Raw genomic sequence first — 23,513 nt, 5'->3', positions numbered from 1 at the left:
TAAAGGTCTTGGCATAGTTTCCTTCTCTTCTCTTCTCTTCTCTTCTCTTCTCTTCTCTTCTCTTCTCTTCTCTTCTCTTCTCTTCTCTTCTCTTTGTTGTTGTTGTTGTTTTTTGTTTGTTTTGTTTTATTTGTCTCTTTCTTAAAACATTTTTATTGATTCTCTGGGATTTTTACATCATGCACCCCTATCAGACTCACTTCCCAGTCCTTCCATGCTTCCCACCCATGTGACTCTCCAAAGGAAAGTAAACATAAAGATAAAAAAAGGAGCCGGGCGTGGTGGCGCATGCCTTTAGTCCCAGCACTCGGGAGGCAGAGGCAGGCGGATTTCTGAGTTAGAGGCCAGCCTGGTCTACAAAAGTGAGTGCCAGGACAGCCAGGGCTACACAGAGAAACCCTGTCTCGAAAAAACCAAAAAAAAAAAAAAAAGATAAAAAAAAGGTTCAATTTGTGTTATGTCTATGCTCATTGGAGCATAAGTTCTAAGTCTGCTCTTTAGAACTGAGTCCTTCCTGTCCCACGCCCCGCCAGAAACCATCAACTGTGGTGAGCCATACTTCAGCATCCCTCCCACACTTCTTAAGAGTTCTCTTTGGTCAGGCGGTGGTGGCATGCACGTTTAATCCCAGCACTTGGGAGGCAGAGTTCTCTTTGGTGGCTTTCTGTCTAGGCTATTTTTTGGGGGAAATTGGTTTGGAATAGGCATGGGTCTTCACAGAAGTCTTCCGCCCCTCTCCCCCTCAACTGTGCTTAGCATAGTTTCCGGATGTGTCAGTTTCTAACAAGCTGGCTGTGTGGGCCACTGTGATAAGCCTGATCCTCACCACAAAATTCTAGTTAGTCATCCCCCACCCACCTACCCCGCCCATGACTAAGATTCCAAGGCAGTAGCAAGATCTGATGCTGTTCTCTGGGCTTGCAATGGCTTCTTCCTGTATCTCCTTGCCCACCCAGATAAGCCCATCCCTTGCGTCCTGTGGTGGTTTGAATGAGAATGCCCTCTATAGGCTCATGTATTTGAAGACTTGGTCTGAACTTGGTGGAATTGTTTGGGAAAGAGTGGAGGGCGTGGCCTTGCTGGAGGCGGTGTATCACTGGGGTGGGGGGCAGACTTGGAGGTTTCAAAAGCTCACCCACTCCATTCCCAGGTAGCTCTTTTGGGTAGCTAGGGGGTCCAATTCATATTCACAAGGTTGGTGGCAATAAGGTTTGGTGAAACTTAAAACCTGCATCAAGCCAGGCATGGTGATTGATACTGCTCAGGCAGGAAGCCTGCCTGCCTCTATGATGGCTGTGGACTCCTAGCTCTCTGGAACCACGGATCCCAAATTAAAAGCTTCCTTTGATAAGCTACCTTGGTCTTGGTGCTTTACCACAGAAACAGTCTGGTAACGTCGCAGACCCCTGAGTGGTGCCTGCAAACAGAATAACACTAATTGCATATGCCTCTCCTAAGGAAATGTATGTGCTGTGTTGGAGAGGTCTTTAAAAAAGGACAGAAGAGGCAGGCTACCCAGTATTTGAGAGAGAAGAGGTTCGGATCAGAGAACATACTAAGCTGTTAGCGTTGGGGGTGGAGGACAGTGTCTCAAGCTAAGGACTTTCAGAGCCACCCAGACATGATGCCAATTCCATTCTGAAGCTGGAAACATGTAGCTGTCCAGCGGCCATGGGATGGACTGGGTTTTCCCTGAAAGGGGGCCTGGAAATGAAAAGGACGGGGGTTGGGGGAGGGCAAGAGAAGGATGAAGGCAAGACTCTGATCAAGGCTCCAAGTTTTTTTTTAAGATTATTTATTTTATGCATGTGAGTACACTGTAGCTGTACAGATGGTCGTGAGCCATCCTGTGGTTGCTGGGAATTTGAACTCAGGACCTTGGGAAAAGCAGTCAGTGCTCTTAACAGCTGAGCCATCTCTCCAGTTCAGGGCTCCAAGTTTAATATTCAGGGAGAGTCCACAGACCCATCCTTTGTTTCAGCTGGATTATGTTGCAAAGCAAGCTCAACGGGCAGTCTATTCTTCTAAGTTCCTGTAAGAAATTGCATGTGCGGGCTGGTGAGATGGCTCAGTGGATGAGAGCACCAACTGCTCTTCCAAAGGTCCTGAGTTTAAATCCCAGCAACCACACACGGTGGCCCACAACCATCCTTAACGAGATCTGACACCCTCTTCTGGAGTGTCTGAAGACAACTACGGCGTACTTAAATATAATAAATAAGTATTTAATATAAATAAAAAACAATGTGGCAAGCACTCAAGAGCTGTTCGGCCTGCTCAAGGCTGGGAAGGGCACAGAAACACAGCACACACAGTTAGAGTGTTTTTTAAAGCTGCACACTCATAAAAGCCCAACCAGTTCCATAAAAAGTGTTTAAACCGCCGGGCGTGGTGGCGCACGCCTTTAATCCCAGTACTCGGGAGGCAGAGGCAGGCGGATTTCTGAGTTCGAGGCCAGCCTGGTCTACAGAGTGAGTTCAGGACAGCCAGGGCTATACAGAGAAACCCTGTCTCGAAAAACCAAAAAAAAAAAAAAAAAAAAGTGTTTAAACCTTCCAGAATGAACAGACCGTTTACTGCTGCTGCTGTTCTTGGTAGTCATCTCATGGTGCCGGCATCTCCAATGTGCTGGGGTCTCCCCTGCAACTAGGCCTCACCAGTAGCCTCTCATAGGTTCTCTTCATGGTGCCAAGCCTCAAATCCTTTGCATGACCCCTTCAGTCCTGGCTATCAACTGCAACTGAGGCTGCACCATCACCTGTGTCCTTCCATGGCCTCTCACAGTGCCAAGCCTCGGCTGTTCTTCATGATGCCTTCATTCCTTTAAAGCCAGTACCACCTGGGGTAACTCTTAATGAAAGAACCTAGTGGGGAAACCCCCACCCAACTCCCGATTCAGCGTGCACCCAAGAATCACGAATAGAACACAACGCCTTGATGTAACAACACGAGGTATTTTAATGGCGGAGCTCCGGGTCGAAACGTATCTCACACAGGAGACAGTGGATTCGACCACGAGGCTTGGAAGCTAGGGGTTTTTATAGAAAAGGAGTGGGGCTGGGGGAGGAATTGGCGCGGTTTCACATGATTGGTCCATTTAAACATCAGCAGCCTGAGGTCAGAGGGGTGGGAGATAGGGAGGCGATGGGCTTGCCCGGGCATGTCCTGGTCTGTTCTGCTATGTTCTCAGCCCCAGGTTTCAAAGCTCACAAACAACTCTTTGGGCTATTTGACATACATTACATGAATCACAGGTCTCAAGTTTTATTTCCTTTCATTAACACATTTCCAAGTATAGCTGCAGCATAATGTAGAACCTTGGCTCTCTTTGCAACACAGCTTTTTGTGTTCCCAGAAAACACTTGTCAGATTTCACCTCAGTCTTTCTCTCTTTTTTTTTTTTTTTTTGAGACAGGGTTTCTCTGTGTAGCCCTGGCTGTCCTGGAACTCATTCTGTAGACCAGGCTGGTCTCATACTCAGAAATCCACCTGCCTCTGCCTCCAAGTGCTGGGATTAAAGGCATGCACCACCATGCCTGGCTGCTAGTCCTTCTTAATCACTACTAATTTCTTAGTACCAGCTACCAGCATCAGTTGTCCCAGGGTTCTCTTCTATTTTTCCCTCTAAAGCCAGAGCCACATGGTGTTCTGCTGCTTTCTGGGGCTGGAACATCCCTTCCCCCCCTCTCCCCCTCCCCTTTATTCTATTACCAGCTTTCTATTTTCCAACTCCTGTTGTGCCTAAGCTTGGCTTCCCTGGAACTTGCTCTGTAGATTCACTTTGAACTCAGAGATCTTCATGGCTCTGTCTCCTGTAATGCTGGGATTAGAGGCATGTACCACCATGCCTGGATTTAAGCTTTTCTTCACCTAGAACCTGCTTTGTCCTAGGCTGGCCTTGAATTTAGAGATCTGTTTTGTCTTTGTCTCCTGGGATTAAAGGCTTGTACCACCTTGCCTGGATCTAAATTTAGCTGGGTAGGATCTTGCCCCAAATCCCTTAATCTGTTATCTCCTAGAGCCTAGGATGAATCCTAGGCTCCATTTCACTTCCTGGTGCCCCTTTAGTACTTGAACTGTATACTTTGTGTTTTTCCTTTCTCAGCTTACCATGCTTGTTGCTCTTCATGAGTCTTAACCAAAGAACAAAGTCTCTGCTGGGCTTTTTCCGAGAGACTTCTTTGTCAGTGCTAATAATCTGAGACTCTTCACCTTAGCCTCAGACAAATTCTTCGGACAATGGCCAAAAGCAGCCACATTCTTCACCTCACCGAAATACTGCAAAAACAGTCTGTAGGCCACCTACGGAGAAATTCTTCTCCACGGAAACTTCTCGGCCCAGGTCGTAGAGTTCAGATCGTATTTAGCAACAGAGTCTTCCAAATCCCTACCTTCCATGGCTTCCCAAATCCAAACCCAGCTCGGCCTTATCAGGCTTTCTCTCATGGTTCACTACCCCATACAGGTTAGCAGTAGCAGTTCAATCCACTCACAAATTCTTCACGGTTACACCAGCAGTCCAGCTAGGTAGAGTCAGGATAACAAACACAGATCAGCAGCAGTGGCACTACCTAGCGGACACAGCCAAGCCTCAGCCCGAGTCAGCAGAAAGGACCAGGGTCAGCAGCAATGCCAGTTCTTAGTTGTGCCTTTCTTTAGCTTAGAGCAGCAAGCATTATACAGCTCTAAAAGCAAGCGTAGGCCAGGCTCTTCACTGAAACCTGTGTCCTCTGAGGATCACGGCCAGGCCTGCTTTGGGCTGTAAAATATTTACATTAGACCCTTGTCCCTGGGTCCTGTCCTAGAGCCTCTCTTCTTCAGGAACAGATGGAGCAGGCCAGTTCTTTCTTCTGACCTGTAGGGTGGGAGCAACCAGTATAAAGTTAACTGTGAGGATATCAGAGAGCAAAACATGTATATATGCACATACATGCTATGTACAGAAATGTACATATTCATGGAAAAGGCCATAATTCTCATACAGACCCCTATAGTCACATAGCCAATCAGCCATACACACCACACACACACACACACACACACACACACACACACACACACACACAGAGTTTCTGTTACATGCTGTCTCAGATTCACTGGTGCACTTGAGAGCCTGGCTAATTTCCACTAATCTCTTATAAGAATTTCAGGCATTGAGGGAGGCGAGCCTTGAGACATTTTATTCCCTGAGAAGCAGGCTCACTTTGAAGGTGCTTTGGGACTTTTTGGGTCTCACGGGTGATGCTCCTGGAACTGCATTCAGACGAGGGGGCATCCATGCTCAGGGAGAGATCCTGGAGGCTGGAAGCAGCCATCCCAGCAGTTGTCCTTGGCGTCTGAGTGCCTGGGATGGCCTCGGTGGTGTAATATAGTCTCTAGCTCCTCTCACCTGCAGTTTCTCAGCCTACCAGCCCTCCAGCCTTTGCTATACCACAGAAAGTCACCATATTGGCCCTATGACAAGAGTTTACAACTTGACTTTTGACCCTTCTTCCAACACAGGACACCCAGACCTCCTTTCCTACCTGAGTTCTGTAGCAGATAAGTCCAAACAGTACTATGCCAAATAAAGGAAATGCAAGGACACTCAGCAAGGTTGCTTGAGGACGACATCTTCCCCTAGCACATACTCCTGTCGTGGGTGTGGTGAGCTGAAGAGGCTCTGGGAAGGGAAAAGAAAGATGGAGGGCCCTGGCTCTGGGAAGATTCTCCAGAAGGGCTTCTGCATCCCTTGGGAATAGGCTCTGTGCCCCTATTCTCCTTACCCCATTTCAGAACAAGGGGCTGGGTTAGTGCCTCATGTTGTACATGGCATGTGTATCTCTGCTCCTCTCCAGAAGGCACCACCACAGATGCCCACTTCTGGAAGGTTCCATCCCCTGCAGGCCTGGTCTCCACAAGCTCCATGTCCTGGGTCAGCTCCTCCCCATTCAACTGCCAGGTCAGGGTGATGTCAGCAGGGTAGAAGCCCAGGGCCCAGCACCTTAGGGTGACGTCTCTTTCAGGTTTGAGCTGATGAGTCACTATTGTCTTTGGCGGGTCTGCCGTAGACAGACAGAGAGACGCAGGTGTCTCCAGTAGAAAAGGCAGAAGTAGGAAACACACCCAAGTACCCTTGGGACACATTTAGAGAGTAGAGATCTCAGAGGTGGTAGGTGACCACGGTCTAGGAGACTCAAAAGAGTTCACATCTGCTTGTGGGAAACTACCTCCAGCACACTGAACCCACCCAGATAGCCTACATTACTGTGCCGGAGTGGCTGTCGGAGCTCCCTACCAACTACAGAGTGAGCTTTTACCCTGCTGGCCCCAGGGAGGAGGGCTGGGCTTGGAGGAGGTCATTACCAGTTCGTGTAAAGTTCTCTCCTCCCATGGTTAAGTATCTCTGCAGCCATAGGATGCACTCCTTCTCCAAGTAGGTCTTCTCTTTCTCCAGCCAGTACTCATTGTTTTGCCACTTGCGCTTGGTGTAGTCAGCAATGAAGGTGGCTGCTATATATTGCATAGAGTCCAAGTCCAAGGTCAGGTAATCCCTGCCATCGTAGCCATACTGCCAGTGCCCTGTGGTCCTGTTGTCCCGCATCTCACAGCCGTATGTGAACTGGAGGGTGTGAGGGCCTAGAAGCCCCCGGGACAGGCATGTCAGTGACCCCACAGATGTGTTTCCCAGGCCTCTCCATCATGGTCCCTGCTGCCCTAGCACTGCTCCCCAGATTCCTTGGGTTTTCCTTAGAGGGCGGCTGTTCACACTCCTAGTCTGGCTTTCCACTGATACCTTGGAAGTACTGTGAGCTCTGTCAGGGAGCATTGGACAGGGAGCTAGAACTTGGGCTTTGCTGTGTCATTACACAGGCTCTTCACCCTCTGTGGCTCTGTTCATCTTGCGCACAAGTCACAAGCCCAGAGCATGACCACAGGACTCCTGTGCAAGCAGTCCCCGAAGTCCAGGAGTAACCTTCCAGGAGCAGAGCACAGCGCAGGAGCATGGTGGCAAAGGACACACCATGTTCAATATTTCTCCTCGAGGTTCTAGAGAATGCAAGCCCTGATTTGTCAGGTGCAGGGGAGATGCAGGCAGAAGGTCATGTGAATTAGGGGCCAGCTTGGGCTCCTTGAGTCCCTGTCTTGAAACAAACAAAATAAAACAAAACAAAACAAAACAAAAAAACCCAAACTGAACCAGACCAACCACTAACCACCAAGAGAATAGGCTTTATGATGAAGAATTCTGTAACAAATTTCAAAGTCCAGTATAACTGACTGCCTGGCTGGCTTAGGTCCTCCTCTACCCCACGGGCTTCAGGTCCAAGCTCTTTAACCATCACTTGCTAACGGGGCTGTATGTGTCTCTTCTTCCACACTGTGGCTTTCGGAAGGCGTGACCACTTGCATGGCCACTCTTGTGGGATCTCTGATGGTTTTAGGATCAGCAACCTCATCCACACTGGCCTAATGGCCTGTCTCAGACTTGTTTCAGTTGTGCTGAGTAGTGGGGAATATTTGCTAAAAATCCTTTTGTCTAAAATCTGTTTTCTGAGCTCATTCTGCTGAGTCCTCCCATGCACGTGGCTGTACCGTGACTGCTGGTCATGTGAAAAATCTCTCTCTTCCTCTCCCTCTCTCTGAGACAAGATATCAAGATATTATGCTTTAGCTCAGGCTGGCCTGGAATTCACTATGTGTAGCCCAAACTGGCCTTGACTTTGAGGCAACCCTCCTGCCTCAGCCTGCCCAGTGCTGGGAGGAATTACAGTGTGAATCACTGTGCCTGTCTTCTGTATTCCTCATAGATGCATATAAGTTTCATCTCAGTTTTGAAACTCGCTGGCATTGGGTGTCTCCTCTGCGTGCTTCAGTCAGGGAAGGTAAATGTTTGTGCGTCTCATTTGGGTTTCAAAGAGGCGCTGGCCTCAGGGTCACAAGGGTCTTCAGACATCTGAGTGCCTTCCCATAGAAGTTGTAAGCACTTTGAAGGCAAAGGGTTACTTATGATGGCTGGTTCCTGCCTCTGAAAAGATGCACACTGTGTGTACATCTGTGACTCATTTGACAGGTGAATGTCAAATAGACTCTGAGCTCTGGGAGCAGATGTGGCCAGCCTGTTCTCAAGGGACAGTCTGCTGTCAGGGCACTGAGGGACTAGGTGAGGCAGCTAAGTTGTTTCCTGCCTCCAATCCCTGGCACATACCTGCTTGCTGGTGGAAGCCATCTGCTCTCTGACTCTGGGTACCAGAGCTGTTGTAGTATTGCTGAATGTTTCTCAGGCTCAACTGGAAAATCTTCATCCGATTGGTGAAAACCTCCGTCTCGTGAGTGAAGTACTGTGCATTTTCCCTCAGCCAGTCAGCACAAGGCTTTGCCTTCCTGCTCCTGCTGTCGTAGTGGATGAAGGGCTGGTTATCTAAGAAGCCACTGGCGGAAAATGAAGGAACTCCCGGGCCCGGCTCAGTCACAGCTGAGTAACAGTAATGCAGAGAGTGGGACCCTGAGGTTAGAATAGGATTTAGTGTGAGGTACCGAGTGAGGGCCCAGCTCTAGAAGAGACAGGGCACGCAAACATAAGTGAGAACACTTCATAACAACCCACCAGCCAAGAGAATCGGATTCCATACTGTGCACTGGGATAATTCAGAGAACCAACAAAGTGTGCGCGTAAGGGGCTGGAGAGATGGCTCAGTGGTTAAGAGCATTGGTCACTCTTACAGAGGACCTGAGTTCAATTCCCAGCATCCACGTGTCCTCTCCCAACCATCTGTACCTCCAGCTCCAGGGGATCTGATGCCTTTTGGCCCCTCAAGGGCACTGTCTGTGTGTCGCGCATAGATGAAGCTGCAGTAACTCGCTCTCTCGTATCAGAGTTTTGATTTTGTTTTTGGTTAATTAAAGAAGTTAGGATACAAAGTAATGGGTTTCATCTTATCATATTTGCATATGTGCATTATGCTTGGTACAGGGTTATTTTGTATTCTAAGTGCTGGGGGTGCAGGGAGCTGAACCACTTCTGCTGTCTCTGCCATTAGACTCTGCTACCATTTGGACCACCTCTGCAGCCTCTGCCATTAGACTCTGTTACCATTTGGACCACTTCTGCAGCCTCTGCCATTAGACTCTGTTACCATTTGGACCCCCTCTGCAGCCTCTGCCATTAGACTCTGTTACCATTTGGACCCCCTCTGCAGCCTCTGCCATTAGACTCTGTTACCATTTGGACCCCCTCTGCAGCCTCTGCCATTAGACTTTGATACCAGAAAACTACCTCAGTGGCCTCTGCCATTAGACTTTCTACCTTGTGCTCTTCCTCTCACTGCTCTGTCCCATACTCCTCACCCTCCTCCAGCTGCTTCCATTTCTTTCCTAGTTAAACCCGGCTCTGCTGCTTGTCTTATCACATGTTCTGTATCATCACCTGCCTCCTCTAAGATCTCTTCCATGTTTCCATTTTGTTTTGCAGTCCTCCCATATATTTAAAAGCACATATACACATGCCTGTATAATTTTATGTTTTTTTTAAAGATTTATTTATTTATTACATGTAAGTACACTGTAGCTGTCTTCAGACACTCCAGACTAGGGCATCCGATCTCATTACAGATGGTTGTAAGCCACCATGTGGTTGCTGGGATTTGAACTCGACCTTCAGAAGATCAGTTAGTGCTCTTAACTGTTGAGTCATCTCTCCAGCCCCCCCCCCTTTAAAATATGTTTGTTTTTTAATCTTTATTTTTGAGACAGGGTCTCATGTAGCTGAGGCTGGCCTTGAACTTCTGATCTTTCTGCCTGCACCTCCCAAATGCTGGGATCACAGGTGTGCACCATTATACCCAGCACATACAAAATAATAATAATTGTAAACTGGAGTTCCAGAGACAAGAAGATGTGATATTTGTCTTTCTGAGGCTTGCTTCTTTCAGTTGTATCCATCTCTCCCAATATCATAATTTAATTTTGCTTAAAAAGGGCATGGAATTTCATTTTATAGCCAAATAAGAATTCATTGTGTTGTATCAAATTCTAGTGTGTATTGAACTGCAATTTTTTTGTTGTTGTTGTTGTTGCTGTTTTGTTTTGTGAGGAGCCTTGGCTGTCCTGGAACTCACTCTGTAGACCAGGCTGCCCTTGACTCAGAGAGATCTGCCTGCCTTTCAAGTCCTCAGCCTCCGTCTCCTGGCTTTTGTCTTTATCAGTGGATACACAGCCAGGCAGGATTTCCAGGTTGCCCTGAGTGGTCCCTGTTTAGGAGGATGAGGAAGCCACTCACATCCTGAAATATCTACAGTAGTTATTTTTCTGGGGTTGGGTGGAGGGTTGCCTAGAACTCAGTAATCTTCCTTCTCAGTCTTCCAGATGATCACAGGATCATGGGTGTGAGATGCCATACCCAGCTCCATTTCAACTGAATATTGTGTTCTAGTCAAATTGACACACGAAATCAACCATTATAACCAGCTAGCAGAAATATATAATTATACATGTATGCGTGAGGCAGGAGGATAATGAATTTGAGGGTCACATAAATAGAATCCTATATCACAATAATAATTATTAATGATGATGATAATGACTGTAGAGAGATCATCTTGTGTATTGTGGATGCCTTACCTGTCAATTTAAAAGCCTATGGCTTAAGCAGGAAATAAAGGTGGGGCATTGGGAGGAGAAAGAATTCTGGGAGAGAAGGAGTCAGGGAGAGAGAGGAGCCTGAAAAAAGGTGAGGAGACAGACACATGGACACGTGGTACCTGACCACAAGTAATCAGCCACGTGGCAAAATGCAGCTTAAAATAAATGGGTATTTTTAGTTATAATCTAGTCAGAGTAGAGCCTAGCTATATGGCCAAGGTATTTGTAAATATAATTTGAGCCTGAATCTTATGTCCGGGAGCATGGGGCTGGCAGAAAGAACTAGGACTTTAACAAATGATGATGCCAGGGAGACAGACTGCTCATCGAGTAAAGGCACCTGCTGCCACCCATATGGTGGAAGGAGACCTGATCCAAATTAGGTTGTCCTCTGACCTCCACATGTGGGCTATACTATGGGTTGCAGGCTACACATGAGCACACACAAACATGCATATGGATAAATTTACACAATGAAAGACCCACAACGTGAGGACTCCCTCATGTTCTGACTCAGGAGAGGCGACACCCCAAAATCACCCACAAGAAACGATCTTGCTGCAACTGCAAGAGGATTTTTATTCGAGAGCGTTCTCGGGCCCATGGTCATACACCACGCAGGGGTAGAGGACCATGGCGCCCCGAGTAGCTGAGTAAGGGGGTATTTAAAGGAAGAAACCACAATTCATGGAGGTGGGGAGGGTGTTGTTGGAAAATACCAAAAATACCAGTTAAGAGTCACAAGGAAGTATAAAGTCACAAGTGTCAGGTTATCTCTCAAGACAGTTTCTAAGAGCCCCTAACAATCTAAGAGCCCCTAAAGATAGCACATTTGCATTGCAGGTTCCAGTAATGGTCAGGGTGCCATTCTTTGAATTGAACCCAGGAAGAGGGTAGGTGGAGGAATGTCGCTATCTGTTTTATGACCAGTACCTGGAGCACTAAGCCACAAAGGCTACACTCCCAAGCCTGGGCCCAAAAGCCTCGAATTTTGTTTTTACTTTGCTATACTTTTTTAATACTTCTTCAACAACAGTGTGCACAGTGTATACTTTATCAGTAAACATGCAGTTCGCAGAAGTAGGGAGACAGCCCAGCTGTTAAGAGCACTTACTGTTCTTCCAGAAGACTGTGGTATAGTTCTGAGCACCAGCTGGAGGGAGCTTCATGCCCTCTCCTGACCTCTGGCATGTTATGCACACATACAAGCAAATACTCAAAACCACATTAGAATGTAAGGAAAGGGCTGTTTTGGTGGTGCATGCCTTTAATCCCAACTCCTTTGAGTTCAAGGCCAGCCTGGTCTACAAAATGGCCCAAGGTTCCTGGTTGGAGGTTTTCTGGTCTTAAATTTACCCAGCACACAACCCTACTTACAGGCTCCGCCGTCCTGGGGGTGACTCAGAAGCCAGAAGATAAGAGCCCACATGGTGTCAGGATCAAGCTTTAAGGTTCCACTGTCCTGAGAAACTAGACTTTAGAGAAGTCGCAACTGCCTGCAGAAACCAGTGGGGTGTGGGTGGGGGTGGAGCTTGTTAACAGATAAGGCTGATTCAGTTTCAAGCTTTTGGGGTGTTTCTTTTTTCAGGGGTTCCTGCAGAGCTTCCCACTAGGATGAGGGCCTTCTTTTCTGGATATGGGTCTGCTGGCTTGCAGGCTAGTGCCCCTAGGGGGAGTGAGCCCTCTGTATGACATTTCTGACTCTTTTCCAGCAGTTTCAGCTTGTTTACTTTGGCCTTTGTGGCAGTTAACTGAGTGTTAGACTTCAGCTCCCCTACTGTCAGTCTGTCAGACTTCAGAGCTTTCCTGCGGGGTAGGGGGGGTGAGGGGGGAGGGGTGGGGGTGGGGCTCTTCATGGTGGGGGGGAAGTGTTGAAGCTGGGAAGTCAAAACCGAAACTGTAGCACTTTTCTTTCTTTTCTTTTTTTTTTTTTTAACTATTTATTTATTATATGTAAGTACACTGTAGCTGTCTTCAGACACTCCAGAAGACGGTGTCAGATCTCGTTACGGATGGTTGTGAGCCACCATGTGGTTGCTGGGATTTGAACTCCGGACCTTCGGAAGATCAGTCGGGTGCTCTTACCCACTGAGCCATCTCACCAGCCCTGTAGCACTTTTCTACTGCCCGGTAGTGTTAGACCTAGTGGGGAAACCCCCACCCCATTCCCGATTCAGCGTGCACCCAAAAAATCACGAAGGACCATCTCTTGCTGTAATTACATGAGGACGTTTAATTACGGAGCTCCGGTCCGACATGCATCTCACACAGGAGATAACGGATGCCGGCCACGAGGCTCGAAAGTTAGGAGTTTTTATGGGGTGAGGGGCTTAGGGGTGTGGAGTTCAGCATAGCGACACACTATTGGCTTATTTAAACATTAACAGAAGGATTACAGAGCAACAGGACTTTGTTCCTGTGGGCTGGGGGCTTATCTTTGTTCACATAGCAACCAGTTGATGTATGACTTTTACCTGGCGCCAAGGGGCAATAGACAGAGGGGGAGGTTCTGGCCAAATGGTGGGGACTCAGACAAGATAGCCTTGCCTGCGTCCTTGAATTCTTTTCATCTTCACAGTTAAGATGTTCTTAGGAATGCCTTAACAACAGCCCTGCCCTGGCAGGCCTGGGGGCTGTTCTGCTTTGTTCTCAGTCCCAGGCCTGGGCAGTGGGCTCTTAAACAACTCACAATTTACAATATTTTACCTTCCTTCATTCCCCTCTTCTTCTACTAAGTAATTCTTTTTTTTTTTTTAAAGATTTATTTATTTATTATATGTAAGTACACTGTAGCTGTCTTCAGACACTCCAGAAGAGGGCGCCAAATCTCACTGCGGATGGTTGTGAGCCACCATGTGGTTGCTGGGATTTGAACTCTGGACCTTCGGAAGAGCAGTCGGGTGCTCTTACCCACTGAGCCATCTCACCAGCCCCTACTAAGTAATTCTAATCTTAGAATTTCAGAAGTCCATATCACTGTGCGGAGAATACTGCATTTACTCTATTTTAACATGGGAACAAAAACAGAATAAGAAGGATTAGTAAACAGAACTAGGCAGGAACCCTTTTAGTGAGGCTTGAGGGTCTGGACATAATGTAGGTGCATGGAGATCAGATCTCTGGCTGGAACTGGTGAGATGTTCTTGGGGTACCCAGCTCGTTCACTGTAGCCAGTTGTGACCAGACTTCTTTCTGTACCACCTGCAAGCCTTTTAACTTAGCATACAGATCATTATTATAACAACATAGGTTTAAACACATCATTTTAGACAGTGATGGGCATAGGAGCCCCATAAAGGATCTTAAAAAGAGTAAGACTGAATCAAGAGGGAGTATTTCTAGTACGTTTAAATAGGGCATAGGGAAGGAACACCAAGTCTGTGCCAGTCTCTACGATTAATTTTGTCAAGGTCTGTCTTAGAGTTTTAAACTAATTTATTTTTCTATCTGTCCTGAGCTCTGAGGTCTATACACACAATGTAATTTTCATGTGACCTCTAAATACTTGGCCACACCCTGACTTACCTGGGCAACAAAGGCAGGGCCATTATCTGACACTATTGCTTTTGGCACTCCGAACCTTGGAAAATTTTTCTTTAATAATCTTCTTGATGACTATGTGAGCAGTCTCATTTTTACAGGGAAAAGCTTTTATCCATTTTGAGAACGTTCACAAAAACCAGAAGATATTCATACACATATTTTTCTCAGTAAAGTCTATTTCCCAGTTGATGTCAGGTCTGTCTTTCCAAGGGAGGACTAGTTTTCTTCTTTTAGTTTTTACTATTTTATACAGGGTTTTTTTTTACCAGTCTTAATTTGTCTATAACTTGATAGTCTTCAGACTGCCAGGATCATTGCTCTTTGGGATGCCTGTTTGGCGGTTAGATCTGCCATCTGATTTTTTTTTTTTTTTTTTTGCCACAGCGTCTTAGGTCTTTTTCTGCAGATGTCAACAGCTCTCTTTGTCTGTATATTGTTCCATACAGTGGCAAATGCATACCTGCTGTCAGTGTAGACTTCTCTTTTGTCATTTATAGAGCTTGTATCAAAGCCACAAGTTCAGCTTTCTGGGCTGAAGTCCCTTTAGGGAGGCTGCTGGCCTAGATCACTTGCTTTCTGTCCACCGCTGCACTGCTGTCCCCGCCTTCCGCTTACCTTCAACCGTGAGGCTACTGCCATCTGTGTACCAGTTCAAACTCTCAGGCCAAGGCTGATCTGATCCTTCAGATCATTTTGAGTATCAGTTTCTTCTGCCAGAATGTCAGAGCAGTGATGAGTAGGTGAAGTCTCAGCAGGTTAGCAGGGGGAGCGAAGGTCACTCGTTCAGTCAACAAAAAGCTCTGATAATGTGTCCATCAGTCAGGGGAACGGTTGGATAATGTTTTCAAGAGCGTTAGTCAGCCATCGGTCAAGGGGGCTGAACCACACTTTTTAGGGCATGTGCCAAGTTTTGTCTCAGAGTCAATTTATCTGTGTCCTTGACCAGAAGCCACTATGTGCAGACAAGCAAGCCATCTTACAGTCACCAGGTTTAATTTTTACCTGGAGTATGCCACCGGTCTTTTCCAGGGTCCCAATCTCTGAGTAAGAACCTCTTTGGCAATATCTTTGTTCTCAGTCACATCTAGGAGTCCCAAAGTTGGGGACAACATTAGGGCAGTCTCAATAGCATCTAAGGCCATCCAAGGTTGTTCTTTATTTTTTATACGAAGGGCTGTTTATCTCTTTAATTTAGCAAAACCTGAAATCCACAGTCTGCAAAGGCCCGCAGTGTCCAGGAACTTTTTAAACTTGCTTTGCACTGGTCGGTGGAGGAATATGAAACACAGTCTCTTTTTTAGCTGCTTCAACAGGTAGGTCACCGGCCTCTTCTAAGGACTCAGCTTCTGTGTTAGCACCCCTTTTGCTATCTCTTTACTTTTAGCCACGAACAGGTGAAGGGTTTGGTCATGAGGGGGGCTCCTCTTCTTTTTGTTAGGGCAGTCTCTCACCCAGTGCTCTTTTTTAACAGTAAACACTTTGATCTTTAGCCAAAAGCTTTCTTTTGTTGCCAGGTACTAAGTTTTCTAGTTTCCCTGACTTTTGTGGCCAGCATTTCATTTTTCTTATCTTTTTTTAAAAATTTTCTGGCTCCCTATTTCTTACAGATCATTTCTAAGTGCTAGCATTATTAGCAAGTGTCACTTTGCTAGGTTCTAGTCTTTGTCATTTACCTCTCTTTGCTCCTGTTTCCTAACTGTAATAGAGATCTCATATAATGTCTCTCTCTCTATATATATATATATCTTTTTGTTCCTCTTCCTTGTCTTTGCTTACTTTGAATGTTATCTAATTATTACATCTATATTCTGTCACTTATCTTTTCTCATAGTTCGACTACCCTGGTTTATCTTTCTGTCTCACAGCACATCTCTGATAGTGACTCTGGTCTCTGTCTTTGTCAGTCTCATTTTATTGGTTCCTCTTTTAAATATTTTTCATTCAGAGTATCTCTCATTTCAGACCTCTCTAATTTCCTTCATCTCTATTTTTACCTCTCCTCACTGTTAACCTATCTCTTCTGAGTCTGCTGAAGGTTTGTTCTCAGCTCTTCTTTGCAGACCTCTATCCTTCTTTTGTTTCTCTTCCTCTGCACTTTCTTATCGACTTATGCTAACTTTTTTACTGACTTACCCTGTCCTTCTCTTAACTTCTGTAACTTTCTATTACCTCGGTCAGATTGTTGGGGCACTTTCTAGTCCCACAGAGACGAGACCCTCATCAGAGCCTGGCAGTTAGACTCGCAGGTGCTCCTTACCTTGGACAGAAGAAGCCCCAAGTGGGTGGATGTCTCCCTCACTGGAGCTTAGAACAGACTCACTGCCAGCAGCTCAGGGTGGTGCCTGAGAAGAGAAAACACCTGGGGCAGAGAAGGGAGTGCAGCTCTCACATCTGGCTGCACCAGACCACTGATATCTCAAAATGAACGCAATTTTTTTCTCTGTTAACAAGAGACAGGATGCAGGGGACAGGGGAATGAGAAGCAACCAGGGAACCTGTGGTGCAAACTCCTGGGAGTGGCAAACACTGGCAGGGAAGGGGGAAGGTGGCAGAGGCAGCAATTTAACCACTTGATAGACACCCGGTGCTCTCTGCACTGTCTTCCCGCATGGCTTGAGCCCTTGGCGGCGGCGGCGGCGAGGGAACAGCCAGGCGGACACAAGGAAGTGTGGGCATGCACCCATGTGCAGACTCTGGGAGGAGCCAAATGAGGGGCGACTTAACCACTTGACAAATACCCCGTGCTCCCTGCACTGTCCATGGTGAGGGAGCAAGCAGCCAGGCAGGCACAAGGGAGTGCGGGTAGACTCTGGGGGGAGCCAAAGGAGGGACTGCGGCTGTAGTCGGCCCCTCCCCAGCTTTGGCAGGCATTGTGGCCACTCTAGGGCGCCAGGTGGGACCGGCGGGCCGCCCCGCACTCGCGGCCATTAGCATCTCCCAACTCACTCGCGGGGCACAGACAGCCTCTGTTGCTGCTGTGCCTTCAGAACCCAGAACCTCAGCGCCACTGCTGCTGTCAAAGCCCTAACTGCGCCGCCAAAGCCGGAAGTTCTTAGCCCAGCTCTGCATCCCAGAGCTCTTCTGAGCAGCCCGGGGCTCACCAGCACTGAGTTTTGTTTTTTTTTTAAACTATCACTGACAAATTCTGTCCTAAAGTCAGTCCAAGTCTACAGTCAGACAAAGGGTTGACACACACACACACACAGTCTGTCACGTGACAAAAACCACAAACAAAAACAAGATAGCAACAGAGAAAAAAAGACACCAGTATATCTAAGCACACTCGTCCACGCCTGGACTTATACAACCAGCCAAACGCTATTTTCTGATGGGGTCGGATTCCACATCGACTCCTTTTCCTGATGGGGGTGGGATTCCACATCCACTCCCGCTCTGGCAGAGAGAACACTCTCTCTCCTTCACTTTGCCAGGCAACAGCCAGGTCTTCCTGACTGTTCTGTACCCTGGGCACTCCTTCCAGGGTCTCCCTTGGAACGTCTTCCAGGGGTGCAGACTGTGGGGCCATAGACCATCGTCCTCCCACAGCCACTAGGGTCCTTACGGTCCACAGTGGCAGCTGCCAGAATACAGAATACCAGAACTGGTAACACAGGTGGGACTCAAACCCACAATCTCAGAACTGAAAAACCAAGACACAAATTCAGCGGTTCCACACTTACACACTTAGACAACAGACAACATACAAGACTCACACAAACAAACGTACCTCCAAGGGGTCCTTCGGGGTTCTTGGGTGTCACGCAGATCTCGGTGGGACCTCCAAAATGTTAGACCTAGTGGGGAAACCCCCACCCCATTCCCGATTCGGCGTGCACCCAAAAAATCACGAAGGACCATCTCTTGCTGTAATTACATGAGGACGTTTAATTACGGAGCTCCGGTCCGACATGCATCTCACACAGGAGATAACGGATGCCGGCCACGAGGCTCGAAAGTTAGGAGTTTTTATGGGGTGAGGGGCTTAGGGGTGTGGAATTCAGCATAGCGACACACTATTGGCTTATTCAAACATTAACAGAAGGATTACAGAGCAACAGGACTTTGTTCCTGTGGGCTGGGGGCTTATCTTTGTTCACATAGCAACCAGTTGATGTATGACTTTTACCTGGCGCCAAGGGGCAATAGACAGAGGGGGAGGTTCTGGCCAAATGGTGGGGACTCAGACAAGATAGCCTTGCCTGCGTCCTTGAATTCTTTTCATCTTCACAGTTAAGATGTTCTTAGGAATGCCTTAACAACAGCCCTGCCCTGGCAGACCTGGGGGCTGTTTGCTTTGTTCTCAGTTTGTGGGCAGTGGGCTCTTAAACAACTCACAATTTACAATATTTTACCTTCCTTCAGTAGTTAGCCAACTTTTATCTTTGTGGACCTGGGGTCATTTCAGTGTAATTACCTAAAGCATCAAGAGCCTTCCAGACAAGGCATCTACTGTTCTAGCGTAGTGTGCCTGTTGCTTTCTTTTTCCTTCTCATTAGGTATTTTCTTTTAGAAAAAAAGATTCGTCTTATTTTTAACTGTGTGTGTGTGTGTGTGTGTGTATGTTAGTCTTAGGGTTTCCATTTCTGTGAAGAGACACCAAGGCAACTCTTACAAAGGATAACATTTAGCTGGGGCTGGCTTACAGGTTCATAGGTTCAGTCCATTATTATCAAGGCAGGAAGCATGGCAGCGTGAAAGCAGGCATGGTGCTGGAGATAGAGCTGAGAGCTCTACATCTTGTGATGGGCACCAGAAGACTGTCTTCCAGGCAGCCAGGGGAAGGGTCTCAAAGCCCACCCTCACAGTGACACACTTCCTCCAACAAGGCTACACTGCCTAATAGTGCCACTCCCTGGGCCAAGCATATTCAAACCACCACAGTGTGTGCGTGAATGTGTGCCACATTTGGGTGGGCATTCAAGGATGTGGCATTGGCTACCGTGGGGTTGGAGTCAGAGATGATTGTCAGCCACCAGATATGGATTCTGGAAATTGAGTCTGGTTCTCTGGAAGAGCAATTTGTGCCCTGTGCAAACATGAGGACCTGAGTTCAAATCTCAAGCACCCGTGTAAACAGCTACCTCTGGCCACATCAGTGACTTGAGTGCTGGGGGTGTTGGAGAGGGGATCACTGGGGCTTGCTAGCTACCAGCCTAGCCTATGGCCTGACAAGAGTGCTCAGTGCCCTTATTCTGTAAGCTGTCCCACATACAACCAGGGAGGGTGAAGATGGAAGGATGGGGTAAAAGAGAACCAAGTGGAATGATGTGTGCACGGGAGCGCTGCAGCTAAATCCATTACTTTGTGTGCTGAGAAAAAAAAATTATTAAAAGGTTTAATTAGGGGCTGGAGAGATGGCTCAGCAGTTAAGAGCACTGACTGCTCTTCCAGAGGTCCTGAGTTCAATTCCCAGCAACCACATGATGGCTCACAACCATCTGTAATGAGATCTGATGCTTTCTTCGGGTGTGTCTGAAGCACAGCAGCAGTGTACTCACATACATAAAATAAATAAATCTTAAAAAGGAAAAAGTTTAATTAGAGGCTGGAGAGATAGAGATGGCTTAAGGCTTAACTGCTCTTGCAGAGGACCCAGGTTTGGTTCCCAGCGCATGCCCATCAGGAGGCTCCCAACCATATGTGACTCCAGTCAAGGGATCCATTGCTCTCATCTAGCCTCTACAGGCACCTGCAGTTATGGTGCACATAAACTCACACGTGCAAGAGCATGTGCATGCTCGAGTGCCGCAGACCCTCTTGGTCCCTTGTCTGCGTGGAAAGAATCTCTAGTGCAGGTGGGCAAGGAGTAGGCGGGAATTGACAGACTTGACACAAGGGAGTGTGGATCTGAATGTAATTTGTCAAATCGAGCATCAAACTTTTTATACCAAAGAAAATAGGGAAGTTGGGTGACACACCAGCAAGGTACAAAGAGGTTACTGGATTCTTACACAAAACAGAGGAATGCAAACACGGAAGAACTGGCAGGAACCAACTGGGGTAAAACTCAATGTTAACAACTGGGATCAAAAACAGCTCCACCTAAGGTCCACTTAATCTTAGAAGCCAGGGGCAAGGGCTTCGTGCCCTTGCCATAGTTCCTACTCTAGTCCATTGTATAGTCCACCTTCCCCCTAGGCCATTGTAAATACTTGTTTGTGTATGGGTGTAACTCAGCTATCTATAGTTCTAAGTATATACTCTGGTTCCTCTTTAGTCACAAACTTCCTTCTTCCTAGATAATGGTACATTTCTGTGTAGGGCAGTGACTTGGCTATCCATGCCCAAGGTCGGATCAAGGACTGCCTAGAATCTAATTTAGCTATATGTCAAAATATCAATCCTTAGGGGCACTTGTAATAAAGCAATATTAAGGGAAAGCACACAGATCTGTTTACCAACTAAAGCAAGGACATTGGAGCATTCTTTATACAGGATGCCACTATTCCAGGAGACTAAGTTTCCGTGAACTTTTCGCCTCGGGACAGCACCCAGGTTTTCGGGGCCTATAGCGCTTGTCACTACTGGAGTGGATGTAGCACTTGTGTGTGCGCACACACAGACTACAGTTTGCTTTTTTTTTTTTTTTTTTTTGCTTTTTTTCAAGACAGGGTTTCTCTGTATAGCCCTGGCTGTTCTGGAATTCACTTTGTAGACCAGGCTGGCCTCAAACTCAGAAATCTACCTGTCTCTGCCTCCCAAGTGCTGGAATTAAAGGTGTGCGCCACCACTGCCTGGCTTTTTTTTTTTTCTTCTTGGTGCTTTAAATTTTAAGTACAGAATTCGTCCTGCCCTCCAGGCAGCATGTCCTCTCTTTCATCCTTTCTTCAGGGTAAAGTGTCCTCACTGTTGGTTTCCTCTGATAATCTGTGAATCTTTGCCTCACAGTCAGTCAGAGCAGCAGTTACTAGTATGCGGTGGTCCTCTCAGTCGCAGCTGCTCAATGACCAGGCTTTGTACTGCATCCATGGCAGGAAATCCCTATTCTACCAGGCTTGTCAATGCTTGTCTCTGTAGCTTCCTTACGTGGTACTGAGACCTGCAGGACTAGGGACTGCCCTAACTAATCCAGTACTCAGGAGGCTGAAGCAAGAGGTTTGCCATGAGTTCTAGTCCAGCCTGGGATACATACTGAGTTCCAGAGCAGGGTAGGATACAGATGAGACCTTGTCTCAGTAAAACATGTGGTGGGATTGGAGAGATGGTGCAGCAGTTGGGGGCACATACTGCACCCACACCAAGTGACCACAGTGTAGTCAGAATGCTAACTAGCAACAGCAATAACGAAAAAAATCCACCGGCAAGGATGTAGGGAAATAAGAATGTAAATTACTGTAGCCATCGTGGGAGGCAACATGGCTGTTGCCCAAACTAGATATAACTACTGCCGAACCCAGTTACGGTCAAGAGACATGGCAGGTCCCAAGAGATGGTTCAGCAAGTGGAGTGCCTGCCATGCAAGCATAGGGACCTGGACCTGAGTTCACATCCCCAGCACTGCAAGATGAGTGCACAGGTAGACATATGGGAGGGGGTCTCATGCTGGAGTTTACCGGAGTTTACCAAAGCTTACCAGAGCTTGCTGGCAAGCCAGAGGAACTGAATTGAGGAGCTCCAGGTTCAAGGAAAGACACTGCCTCAGAAAATGAGGTCTAGAGTAATGTAAGAAGACAGACCATGTCTTCCCGCATGCACGTGTGCACATGTGTCTTGCCCACATGCACGTAATACACTCCCCACGCACATACATAAAAAGTAGCATTCTGCCAGGAAAAGGAATGTTTCAGTTCCTGACAAACTGGATGGAACTGCAGGACTTTATGTTAAGTGAATAAACTCGGGTTGGAAAGGAGGCGAAGGTGCCGGGCGGTGGTGGTGCACGCCTTTAATCCCAGCACTTGGGAGGCAGAGATAGGCAGATTTCTGAGTTAGGGGCCAGCCTGGTCTACAGAGTGAGTTCCAGGACAGCCAGGGCTTCACAGAGAAACCCTGTCTCGAAAAACAAAAACAAAAAAAAGAAAGAAAGGAGTCGGTAGTTAGACTACTTCCTGCTGACTAGGGACATCACTTACTGGGACAGTTTGATCTTCGCAGTAAGGATATCTGATAACCCAGGCACAGAAAAACAAAAGCTAATCTTCTCTTAGTTGACCATGGAAACACAAAAGTAGATCACTAGATATGAATGTCTACCTTCAGCTTTTGGTTATAATAAAATACTAGAGACGTGCTTCATAGAAAGAGGTCATTTCAGCGCAGTTTGCGGAGCTTAGGAGCACAATACTTGACAGAGAGCTTGCAATGGATGACTTAAAAGATGTCTCACCCACTGGGCTGTATCTATAGGTTCCCTTTATGAAATTTATTTAACTAAAATGTTCAACATTTTTTACCCAATATTTTTTCTTTCTTCTGTGATTTTAGGACTTTGTATTGTATAGAGACTTTAAATAGATCAAACTAAGCACTCTTAAGTACTTAGATATATATTTTTTAAAGATTTATTTTCTTATGTATATAAGTAGCTGTCTTCAGAAACATGAGAGGGCATCAGATCCCATTATAGATGGTTGTGAGCCACCATGTGGTTGCTGGGAATTGAACTCAGGACCTTTAGAAGAGTAGCCAGTGCTCCCCCCCCCCCGCCCCCCCCCCCCCCAGACAGGGTTTCTCTGTGTAGCCCTGGCTGTCCTGGAACTCACTCATGAATAATGCAATACTCTAAAACCACAGCCAGATCTACTTCCTAAACCATTGTAAATTCGTGTATATGGGAGCAACTTGGCTTTTATTCTAAGTGATAGTGTAATGCCAGAGGCAATTCTGAATGTCACTGAATTCCCATGGTCTGCTCAAGGACTTTCTATGACTGTTGGAACACTGGCGAAGGCTTTAGCTATGTCAGAATTCAATCTTAAAAGGCACTTATGATAGGATAATACTAAAAGAGAACATGTGGATCCATACACCAGACTAACGCAGGAATGGAATATTAATGTATGGGTTAAAGAGAATGCCAGACTCCAGGAGTGAGTTTCCGTGAAACTTTCTGCCTCGTGAGTGGCTTCCAGGCCTCAGCCTGTCAAGCTGACTCGGCCAGAGTGCATGGCAGGAGAGGAAAGGAAAGAGATCCCTGAATAAAGTCATGGGTTGCAAAGGGGCAACAATATCATTAGTCTACTTCCTGCTGACTGGGGCCATTGAGCTCCCTGGGGCCAGTTGGATCTTCACAGTCAGAATTTCTATTTCTTCTTCATATTTCTGCTTTGTGAACAACTGCTTAACAAACCGAGGCCAACAGCAACCAACATCTCAAGCCGCTCTCTGAAAAGTCCCCAGGATTCCGAGCG

The 23,513-nt window shown here is 46.9% G+C and overlaps 1 protein-coding gene and 1 long non-coding RNA gene across 6 annotated transcripts in view; one reads left to right on the top strand and one right to left on the bottom strand.

Annotated features, from left to right (window-relative positions):
- LOC147000431 (uncharacterized) overlaps positions 1–23,513 on the top strand; it is a 44,388-nt gene that overhangs the window by 6,941 nt on the left and 13,934 nt on the right. The gene's annotated exons all lie outside the window — the stretch shown is intronic.
- On the bottom strand, positions 2,944–12,325 carry LOC110283690 (class I histocompatibility antigen, Non-RT1.A alpha-1 chain-like). Of its 5 annotated transcripts, XM_021149115.3 has the most exons (6): positions 11,998–12,290; positions 8,189–8,485; positions 6,346–6,618; positions 5,766–6,041; positions 5,526–5,662; positions 2,944–4,855 (listed from the first exon to the last, which is right to left on the bottom strand). In XM_021149115.3, exons 1-6 carry the CDS (start codon positions 12,047–12,049, stop codon positions 4,802–4,804), a joined length of 1,089 nt encoding a protein of 362 aa, XP_021004774.1. In that variant the 5' UTR covers positions 12,050–12,290; the 3' UTR covers positions 2,944–4,801. The 5 variants fall into 5 exon arrangements, with proteins under 5 accessions (XP_021004774.1, XP_029327344.1, XP_029327345.1 ...); XM_029471484.2 differs by lacking the exon at positions 2,944–4,855 and having other exon boundaries at positions 4,868–5,662; positions 8,189–8,455; positions 11,998–12,310; XM_029471485.2 differs by lacking the exon at positions 2,944–4,855 and having other exon boundaries at positions 4,868–5,662; positions 8,189–8,373; positions 11,998–12,300.

Source organism: Mus caroli, unplaced genomic scaffold (genome assembly GCF_978045245.1).
Source record: "Mus caroli unplaced genomic scaffold, Mus_caroli_1 scaffold_18, whole genome shotgun sequence".
In the NCBI taxonomy this organism is placed as follows: Eukaryota; Metazoa; Chordata; class Mammalia; order Rodentia; family Muridae; genus Mus; species Mus caroli.
Note: the sequence above shows the minus strand (reverse complement) of the source record. Positions and strands in the feature narration are given on the sequence as shown.

What these genes read in the sequence shown, in the direction of transcription:
- LOC110283690 (XM_029471483.2), bottom strand. Translation starts at nt 12,049, where the DNA reads ATGTGGGCTCTTATCTTCTGGCTTCTGAGTCACCCCCAGGACGGCGGA. An exon ending in CCCCCAGGACGGCGGAGCCT is followed by an intron (nt 8,486 to 11,997) that starts GTAAGTAGGGTT and finishes TTCTAACCTCAG; the next exon opens with GGTCCCACTCTCTGCATTAC. An exon ending in GCCCCTTGTTCTGAAATGGG is followed by an intron (nt 5,663 to 5,765) that starts GTAAGGAGAATA and finishes TTCCCTTCCCAG; the next exon opens with AGCCTCTTCAGCTCACCACA.